Here is a 10187-nt window from a genome sequence, read left to right as displayed (position 1 = left end):
ATTTGGAAACATAAAGTAAGACAAAAAATAATCTCAGATCTTAGTGATTTTTCTTGCTAGGAAGACAGCAAGTCCCACAGAGGACAGTAAGTAAATAACATACACTGAGGCTTTTATTTGTGAATTGTCTTCTTCCCATTCTGAGTTTTAGGATTGAATAATTTGGTGAAGCAAAAGGGTGACAAAACACACTCTAGTACTCCCTTTCCTCATCCATCCCTCATCTGTATGGGAGGTCTGCTCACCTGAACTGACTCCTGTCAGCCCTGTTGACACTTTGAGAGTCCCTGGGAATCAGTGGTATGTGGAGGGCAGAAACCCTCACGCAGCAGAGGGCAATTCTGCAAGCAGCCCCCTACGTCTGCTTCCCACCTTGAGTTTTTATTCCAGGCCAGCACCTGCAGCAAGAAGTGCATTTTTCTGCAAGTTGACCTTGTACCCATTTTTCTGGCATGAAAAACATGCTAAATCTAACCAATATGTTTTTTTCCCATATATTTTCAGAGTGAGTCCCTTGCTGCACACCTTGGAGAGCCTGCAGCTTTGTGTGTTTTATTTCAGCAAAAATAAAGAGAACTGCTGCTCCAGCTGAAATCAGTGTTCTTCAGACATTGGATTTTATCCTGCAGTTAAAGTCAGAAATGAATCCTTGGGACCAATTTTGTGACCTACCTGGTCCAGGAGCACAAAACATACAGCAGCAGCAGAATTTCTACCCAATTCTCCATTTTTTCTGGAAAGATAATTTGGCTTTTTCATGTACACCACGAGGTGCTTTGTTTGGCACCCTGGTGAGCAATGGGGGCCATCACCCACTTTCCTTCCTCCAGCGAGAGCTAAAAGCAGAGCAAGGCTTGGTATGAGAACAAACTTGTCTCCACTAGCAGAGCATCAAAGAGGTCCCTTCCTGGCTGCTCCAGCAAGGGTCTCAAATGACATAAAATGAGCAAATTGAACCATTTTTGTGTTAGCATACAGACGCAGCAATGATACCAGCCAGGGATGGAGAGAGGGCTTATATGACGCAGGCAAAGATCTGACTCTGTCCTTATAGCCCTCTTTTCAAGAGGTGAATAAAGGCTGAGTCAAATCTGGATCACTGTGAGCAGGAACAGCAGTAAAATTACAAAAAAAAATAAAAAAGTCAGTGAGCTAAAAAAAAAAACACCAAGGCTCTGTATTGGAATATGAAAAGGTGGATCAATAGGGACAGGAACATCCTGTGCTAGCCATGAGGAGCCCTGTATCTATGCTGGGGTTTGCTGGTTAGATAAGAGGAGGCAGAAAGGAAGAAAGACCCAGGAAGGAGCAGGGAAGTGAGCAGGTTTGGCAGAGGTGTCAGGGAGGCAGAGGACGGTCAATGCCTGAGGCAGTCACACACTTCATTAGGAATGAGTAGCTGGATATTGCTGGGGAAGGGGAGACAAAATCCGAACTGAAAGGCAACGACCAAGGGAGAAATGTACACAGTTCCGGGGATAATAATGATTTGGGTCAGGCCACGAATAAGCCGCTTCCCCATCTCACGGGGCAAGTTCGCTGCCGTGCTCTGGCCAGCGGCTGAACTGTCCAGCGCACATCTCGCCTGGTGGGATCTCTCCTCGAAGGGGGGACATAGACATCCTTAGCGCCGGAGGAGCAGGGATACGGGTACAAACAGCTCGCATCGCCTGGCGCTGCCATGGGCAGGGATGGGAGCGGGGGTGCCAGTAGCCAGGCAGGGGACGGCGGGGGATGCAGGGCCGAATTCCACCCTCCAGTGCCGCTCCCACCCCGCAGCCTTTGGGGCCGGGAGCTCCAGCCGGGAGGTGGTGCCGCGCTCCCCAGCAGGGCCTAGGCTCCCAGTAGTGCCCGCGGGGTTTCGCCCCCACCTCAGAGCTTTTGGGGCTGGGGAGATGCAGCCGGAGGATGCTTCGCTCTCCCTTCGCCACGCCGGGGCTGGACCGGCCTCGGCAGCGTGCGCCTGCGCTGCCGGCCTTCCTCGCTCTCCTCCTCCTCCCCCCTCCGCTGCCGGCCCCTCCTCCCGGCTCTGGCGGTGCCGGCTGCCGGGGCGGGCGGGCGGCGGGGCCGCTCTGTCCGTGCAGCGCCGGGGTTATGCCCGGCTGCAGGCGGGTCGCAGGGCCAGGGGCAGCCCGCGGCCGGGGCTCCGACGTGTCCGGCAGGAGCAGGGCGCGGTGATTCCCACCACCACCACCACCCCCCGCCCCCGGGAAGGGGTGCGCGGGCGCTCCGCGGCGGGGGAGGAGGAGGATGCTGCTGCTGAGGATGCTGAGGATGCGGAGGGCCGGAGCGGAGAGGGGTTACTCGGGCAGCGCCTGGGTGTGCTGCTGGCTGCTGGGCTGGCAGGCGGCCGCCCTGCAGCTGCCGCCCTGCCAAGAGGTGAGATTTTCCTCCTCCTCTTGGGGCTTTCCCCAGTCGTAAGGGCGGGGGGCGTTTGCACCGGTTGGGGAAGAGGGTGGCACGCCAGGAAGGGGTTGTTGCTGGTTGTTGCTGCCCCCCCCCAAGGTTGTTCGTGGGACGACAGAGGGATCAGACCCACGGGGAAGGACTCTTCAGTGCCGTGCAGGCGGGGGCTCTGTGGGGCGGCCGAGCCCCCCCCCATCACGCTAGAGCGTCTCCCTTGGTCGTCGGTCGCGACCCCCTCGCGGTTGTCGCTGTTCCCTCCGGTGCATGGAAATATCAGAAGCCCCTCTCCAAATCAGGGGGACGCCTCCGGCCTCGCTGTTTTTCTAAATAACATGTTATATCAGCGCAGAGGGGGAGAGTAAGGACGGATGGTGCGTGAAGCTGTCCTGCCCCCCTCCCCGTGTCAGCCCGGGGCGTCCTGGGCTGAGCCGTGTGTGTGACATGGGGAGAGAAACTTTCTGCCTCTCTCCTGCTGTCAGAGCCCGAACCAGGAGAGACTCGACATGTTCAGAGCAGGGGCGCTTCGCACGGCTGTGCGGGATGCGGGGTCTGAGGCGGACGGACAGGGATGCGCAGCCCCGCGTGTCCCCGGAGAATCCACGGCGGAGGGGACCAGGGCTTCATGAAGCTCTGTTCCAGGTTTTCCATCCTCACTCCTCCACGCAGGGAAATCCTCTCTGCTGCTCTTAAAGAGCAAGTGGGTCTTTCCTGCATTTCAAACGGGGTAGGGGTGAGTGCTGGGTACCACCTTACCGAACAGGTCTGTGTGGCCGGGGCACTGCTCTAGCAAGCAGAAACCTGTAAGTGGGTTAACAGCAATCAGTCCTCTTCCTCCTACCCATTCTGAGGATGCTCCGGGAACAGAGCTTCCCCATCTCATACTGCAGTTGCATCGTTTAGCAAGAACTACTTTGTATATTCTCAGAGTGGATTGGGAGTGGGTGACTGCAGCCAGGGGGGAGCACTCGGCTGTTGAGGGGTCCTGATCCATGCTTGGAGGCCATTGCAGTATGGGATATCCTTGCCTGAGGGTGCAGAAGCCCGCGTCTCCTATCTGTGGTGAAAGAGAGCATCCCTGACCCGGGGAATGGTCCCTCTTTACCTGTGGAATCTACTTTTTTCTCTTACAGGTAACAGAGCTCAGTGCTAGCCTAGCATGGGAAATCTTGCAGTAGGGGGACATATGGGATAATCAAACCAATGTCTGCTTTGGGTGGGTTTCCCCTAGATGTTGGTCATCCTCAGAGAGGGGGATTTATGCAGCCACTTGCTTTAAATTACCTTTCTCCCTTTTTAGCTAGTGAAGGGAAACAGATCTCATCCTAAAGTCTTTGCTTCAAAAAATGAGCCTCTGCAGATGGTTAAAGGTGACAGAGAGCTGAATCCACATAGAGGTACCAAAAGCAGAGAGATGGTATTTTGAACATCACATACCGGGGTTTAGGTGTGTAAATTCTCTCCTGAGCCCCACTCCTGTATCCCTTTGGATCTGGACCTGAGTGCTTTTGCTTTTCTTTCAGAGAGATGGACAATGTTGTTTTTCTTCATTTGAATACTCTTTGAGGCAGAGACAGCCCTCACTCACATGGTTAAAAAGCTGGGCATTAGTTGTGCTGGCATGTGTGCAGCCATGCAACTGTATGTCCCAGGAAATATAATTACAAACATGTCCGAGTGGAGAGAGAGGAAAAAGAGAAGAGCTTGCAAAGAAAGGGGATAGCAGATCAACTGATTACAGAAGGGAAAAACAGAAGTTAATAGTCCACATAAAACATGGCTATTATGTGTTAGTCTCCAAACTTTGCCATTTGTCCTAGTTCAGTCCAATTTGAGTGACCTGGGTGTATTGTCATTAAAATCGCCAGAGCTCCCAAGGTGATTGACTCTGGTCTGTCTGGGCAGACTCAGGCAGGAATGAAGTCGTGCAGTAAGAAAGCACAGCCTGTCAGAGGGTATTGCAGTCCTTTAAAGACTTAGTAGATGCCTTGTTGTTTTATACCCAAAAGGTTTGAGAAACACAAGGCTTAATGCACTAGCAGGTAGTTGATTTTCAATCTATAGGGCATCTTTCCTTTATCGGCACATTCTTCCCTCTTTCCTTGACAGCTTGTTTTTCTGTTCCCTCACTGTTATGAGAAATACAGAAATCTGCCAGTCTGTGAGATTTCAGCACTGGTACAGCATTTGGAGCAGTGGGATTTCTGGCTATCCCTGAGGCTCCGTGGTGCTCCGATTACATAGACAGCAAAAATAATAATGTGTAGCAATGTCACTTTCCAGAAACCTTTTTGTCATTGACCTTGTTCATCAGGGACTGTAGTAGTTCAGCACACTGGATTTAGGAAAGGTGTGTTCGTGCTGCAAACCAAATGTACAAGCAGCTTGAGTGAATGTTCCCAAGAGTTTTTGGAGTAAATTGATACAGACATAAGCTTCTGGTGTAACAGTGTTCAGTCCAGGCTGTGATGACCATTCACATCGTGAGCTCTCCCTGAGCAGCAGCTAATCTGAAGGTGAGCCATGTGAATCTCCAAGAGGTGGAGGTGGGCTCAGCTTGGATGGCCAGGGTACCTCTGGGTACAGACCCTGGGGAGACCCACTGCTGTATCCTGTGCCTCTGGTGAGTTGGTAACTCACATTAGGACAGTGGTAGAAAAATAACTGCTTGGTGAATTCTTTCTGCTATGACAATGATGATTGGGGTATCCATGCAAAGTTTTTATGTGTTGCATAAATTTTTATGACTTTGAGTGGAATTGATGACACCCATGTTTTTCACTGCCATTGAATACACATTTGGCTGCTATGTTGGAAACAATCAGATATTCATGCCTGTCTCCCTGCTGCTGCAGGGACAATCTTTGTTACGTCTTATGTTCCCGTGTTTGGTGCTTTTTCTGAACTTTCCCAACTGAATGAGTCTTCTTCAGCTTTCCCCCAGAGATTCACCCAAATCCGAGCAGATTTTGCTTTTCGGATATTTTAGCTGATACTCAGCCTAAATGGGTCTTTTCTTCATTTCCTCTTTCCTTTCCCTATGTTGTTTTTGGAATCATAAAAAAAAACAAAACACAAAAAACCCCCCCAAAACGCCCCTCCAAAAGCCCCCCCAAAAAATCAACCAAAAAACCAAAACCACTTAGTGACCCTTCTCTTACCTCCCATTCAACCAAATTGCTTGCAAAGAGAGATATGGAGTATCCAAGCTGCTGGCAGAGATGTTTTCTTTCACATCCCTGTTTGACTCTCAATTACTATGCAGATTGAGAGCAAACACATGACTTTGATATTGATAATAAATGTGATATTGATAATAAATGTGTGAAACATTGCATGGTTTACCTGATGTTTCAGTAGACAGGTAAATGAAAGTGTAATGCTAAATGCTTTATTTAAGGGAAAGTATTTTTGTACTAGTCTGCTAGAATACTTCTGGAAAAGACAAAAATTATATAAGAAATTTTCTTGTAAAATGAAACAGTCTTTTAGAAAATCATTTGCAAGGCAAAGACAAGGAAGTCTTAATAAGGAAGGGGAAGCATGAACTTGAAATTAGGTCAAGCATGGTGGATTAGGTGTGTTGAAATAGTGCCAGTTTTCGTAATGAGAAAAGGTTAAAAAATGGGGTGTGTCTAAATTAAGTGTGAAGTATTTTAAGTATATTAGTACATTAAATCAAGATACTAGGTACTGAGCTAAGCAACCTGGGAAGCAAGGTGAAGTTCTGTCTTTCCATGGATAGAAGGGAGATACATGTCAGTCTTGGGAGTGTGTTATGTAAGCCAGCAACCCTGTCTCCAAATATTCATGGCAGGGATGTCTGCTGGAAGGAATCTGAGTATCTGAAGCACTCTTATGTCATAAGCGAACTGTACCTGCTTGGGGAAAGGTTTGGGGTCATTGCAGATGGCTCTGCAGAGGCAGCCCATGTGCTGATGGTGAAAAAATTTGGATGGGTGACTAAAAAGAAAGGAATCAAACATGTCAGAGTGGTTTTGTGCGTTATCATTAGTACTCAGGAACCGTGAACGTTTATTTGTTCCATAGCTGGTTAATGAGCATACAGTAATCACAGCAAAGGGTGGGGCTGTCTAGGTAAGCAGGGAATTGCTTGATGGAGGAAAAGAAAGAAGAATATGCGTTAATGCATGGGGCACAGAAAAATAATGAGATGCAAATCTTTAGGATGAGATAGAAATAAAAGGGTTTTTGTGTACGTGAAAGGCTAAATGTTATTTCTGTAAAAAGGTAATACTTTTTTATTTTTATGTAATTGTAAAGAACTTCTTGGGACTTCTTGATCTCTGAGGTTCATTTAGTCTCTACTGGCCTTAAAATCTCTGAAGAGATTAGCTCATTTTTAAACATCTAGGAAGGAATTCTCCTAAACTTGCTACCTTGCTGTCCCTTATTGGTACCCTTGTCCCTTTCTGTGAAGCATCTGCATTGGCTATTTTGGCAAAAGAACAGGTACTATCTATACCAGCTGCTGGGGTGATTCAGTATTGTATTCCTTGATTTCTAACCACCTTGAAAGATCTTAGACTCCTAATCTATGAACAGCTCATAGTCAGCAGAAGAGGCTGTGGAAAGATTCCTAGATAGACCATATTATTTTTGTCACCTCTTGCTACACAGATTTGTGTCTTTGTGGGGAAAAGAGAAATGTACAGCTTCCATTTTCCATGGTGATGGAGGGTCATAAAGATGAGGAAAGAGGAGCAAAACCCATGCTGTAAAACTGCTGACAATAAAGTTGATGGAGAGTAAACATGTGCACAAAATATGAGGAGACAGATGCTGAAGTACAGGTACCAGAGGAGAAAGAATCCCCACTGAAGTGCTTAGGCAGACCACGGTGGGGGGTGGAGGAGAAGCACAGGAGAAACTGGTGAGATGTCAGAAATTTAAACCTGAGAAGGAAGACAGATGCTGGCATAAAAATTGGATAGTGAGCTGTGGCTATAATGATTCAAGAATAAGAAATTTTTCATGGTGGAACTGCTGTAACAGGCCATAAACTCAAAAGAGAAGTAGCCATTAAACCAACACAAGATTGCATTTCTCCCACCATCAGACATCACTTGATCATTCAGGATGAGATTTATCATCTATAAAGAAGCCCGTGTTTTTATTTTTTTTTATTTTCAGCTCTTTTTTTCTCCATAGCGTGAGATAGCTCAGGTTGAGTGAGGATGGGAGCCGTGCTGGGATTCCTGACCCATCCATGCATGGTGGAGTGAGGACCATCAGCGCGCCAGGCACCAGGATAGGTTAATGCAGTGATTTGGGCTGTCAGCTGCCTCCTCCAGGCCACATTTCCCACTAGGTGTTGGCTGGGAAAGCTTTAGCAGTACTGTGCACTGTGTTATGCTTTATGGTAGATGATGGCCTGGGTCGGAAATGCTGGAATTGCATGAAGGGAACCTGTGCTGCAAGCCTGACTCTGTGTTCACTGAAGATGTTGGCTGGGATCCCACTGCCTGCAAGGACCAGGGAGGCAGAGCCAGGGGTTCTCAGGCCTGCAGGGCTCAGTCTGTGGGAAACTGGCTTCTCCGTGTCATATGTGGAGGTTGCTGTCAACGCCTGCTGAAGGATGTGGCAAGCATCAGCTATGTAGAAAAGAAAATTAGAAAGTGAAGAACAGATAAGGGTTGGTAAAAAGAAAGGTAGCCTTGAATGCCTCATACTTGAGATAGGAAAGAAACAGTGTTTGGGAACAGGTTCCTTGTGTCTCCCAGACGTTGCCAAGGTTTTTCTAGGGGCTGCTGCTGTGAAGGTCCCTTGCTGTTCTCCAGCATGGGTGTATCTTCCCTAAGTCTCACATCAACTTAGGAAAGAGTGTCCCTCCACCACCCCTTGGTAATATTTTAGTGCTTACCCTGGACTTGAAAATATGTTCAGATTTTGACTGCTGGTAGTGAAAACGTTTTGGTTTTCAGTCTTTTGAGAATGAAAACCTCTGGTTTTGAAGGAGAGAAATAGTTAACACCCACCCCCTTTTTTTTTTTTGAAAACTATATTTTAAAACAAACAAACAAACAAACCCCTTTCAATTAGAAAACATTAGCCAAATCTAATAATGACCTTCTTTCACAAACATTGTGATAGTCTCTTTGATAAATAGTGCCAGACAGTAATCACTGTGCACTTGGGACACAGGCTTAGAGCTGATTTAAGATGATCTAGGACGACATGTGCAGCTGAGCTGCGGGGTGCCCTGTGTTGGTGCTGCCGATCCTGTCACTGTGCTGAGTCAGAGCAAATGCTGATTCGGCTGAAAACTCACCTGCCAAAAAAAAAAAAAAAAAAAAAAGGAAGATAAAACAAGAAAAAAGAAAAGGGAGAGTGTTTAGCTGGGTGAGTGGCAGAGATAACTCAAGTGTTTAGTCTCTGGGGGGATAGAAGTGGTACCGGAGGCTTTAGGACCCACTCAAAGGCATAAGTCTGGTCTCCACTTATTTTATTTCTAGACCATAAAATTTTGGTCAGGCAGAGCTAGCCTGGATTCACACTGAAATAATGGCAAGGGGATTGTATTTCCTGATGTAGGAACAAGAAAACAAGAGATGTGTTAAAAGTGTGAAGGAACTGGATTGTTGGTCTCTCTTGTGCTCTGGCTTCAGAGACGCAAGTGCTGTCTCTTTGCTGGCTGTAAGATATGTTTTCAATAAAAGGAATAATAATTCCAGATGACGGGCTATTCCCAGCTAGAAAATTTCTTTGACAGTCAATTTTTATTGCCAGAAAGAGAGGACAAATTACTCATTTCATTTTCCCTTGCTGATACGGGATTAACCTCTCTTACCTGTTAGTGTTTGATGGTCAAGAACATAACAGAGATAGTTTATGGTGATACATGAAGACTATTGGAAAGTACCTACAAAAAGTGATAGGAACTATTTAATTTGGTGGTGACAATCCTTGGTAGCTCAATTTTCATTTAATTAGATTTTGTTCCATGTTAGGGGTGCAAATATTTTCCAATGATAATCCACAGGAAAGTGGCTCAGGGTGTTTGGGGTTGGTTAAAAGGATATGCCCATCCTGCCGAGAAGCAGAGCATCAGGAGAAGATATTCCTGTAAACAACATGAGACAGTACATGAGTGTGGACAGATCCCTGACCCTCTTCTAGTTACCAGGGTAGACCCAGTCAGAAGAGCTATTTTATGTATGATAATTACCAATGTGGGTTACTAGTGCTAATCTTATAATCCAATTTGATGAAGAAAACCTGCTTTGGGGAAAGGCTGGACTTTCCCTCTGAGGTTGGAACTGATTTGATCGTGCTTAGAGGTGTTTTTGGTGTAATGAATATGGTCAGAAAATTGAATTGCATTAGATAACCAAGCTAGAAGGAGAAGTGATGGGGAGTGCAAAACCTGAAGATGCTGTTAACATAGTTGCTGCTGGGTTGATAAAATACAGTATACATTTAGTAGCAGAGAAATCAGAGTCTAAATTGATCTTACTGTCACAGTAAACTGAAATGCATGGGAATGGTGACTTTTAGCAGCAAACTGAAGGGTAAAGGTGATGTAGACCTCAGCTGTTGATGCTTAAAGTGTTAATTTCCCACAGCGTTTCTTGTGGTGTGTGGAATCCTTCTGGTTTTGTACTTACTCTCTGAAGTTTCTCAAAGGAAGATCTTCACACAGGCTGGTGTGTTTTATTTTGAGGGATGTACGTCAGAAATGGATGACTGCTGATTTTTCCCAGGCTTTTATATCCATGGCTCCCTCCTGCTGGCAGGTCAACAGTGCTGATCAAATGCTGCTT

The 10187-nt window shown here is 46.8% G+C and overlaps 1 protein-coding gene across 1 annotated transcript in view; it reads left to right on the top strand.

The window, feature by feature from the left end:
• Window positions 1-2068: 2068 nt before the first annotated feature.
• KIAA1324L (KIAA1324 like) overlaps window positions 2069-10187 on the top strand; it is a 102347-nt gene continuing 94228 nt past the window's right edge. Inside the window, exon 1 of the mRNA XM_017807855.1 lies at window positions 2069-2379. Within this exon, the coding sequence (XP_017663344.1) occupies window positions 2251-2379 (129 nt within the window). The 5' untranslated portion in view covers window positions 2069-2250. The remainder of the gene's footprint in view (window positions 2380-10187) is intronic.

Source organism: Lepidothrix coronata, unplaced genomic scaffold, assembly GCF_001604755.1.
Source record: "Lepidothrix coronata isolate B3197 unplaced genomic scaffold, Lepidothrix_coronata-1.0 Scaffold20, whole genome shotgun sequence".
Taxonomy (NCBI): Eukaryota; Metazoa; Chordata; class Aves; order Passeriformes; family Pipridae; genus Lepidothrix; species Lepidothrix coronata.
This window is presented reverse-complemented; position numbering and strand designations above follow the sequence as displayed.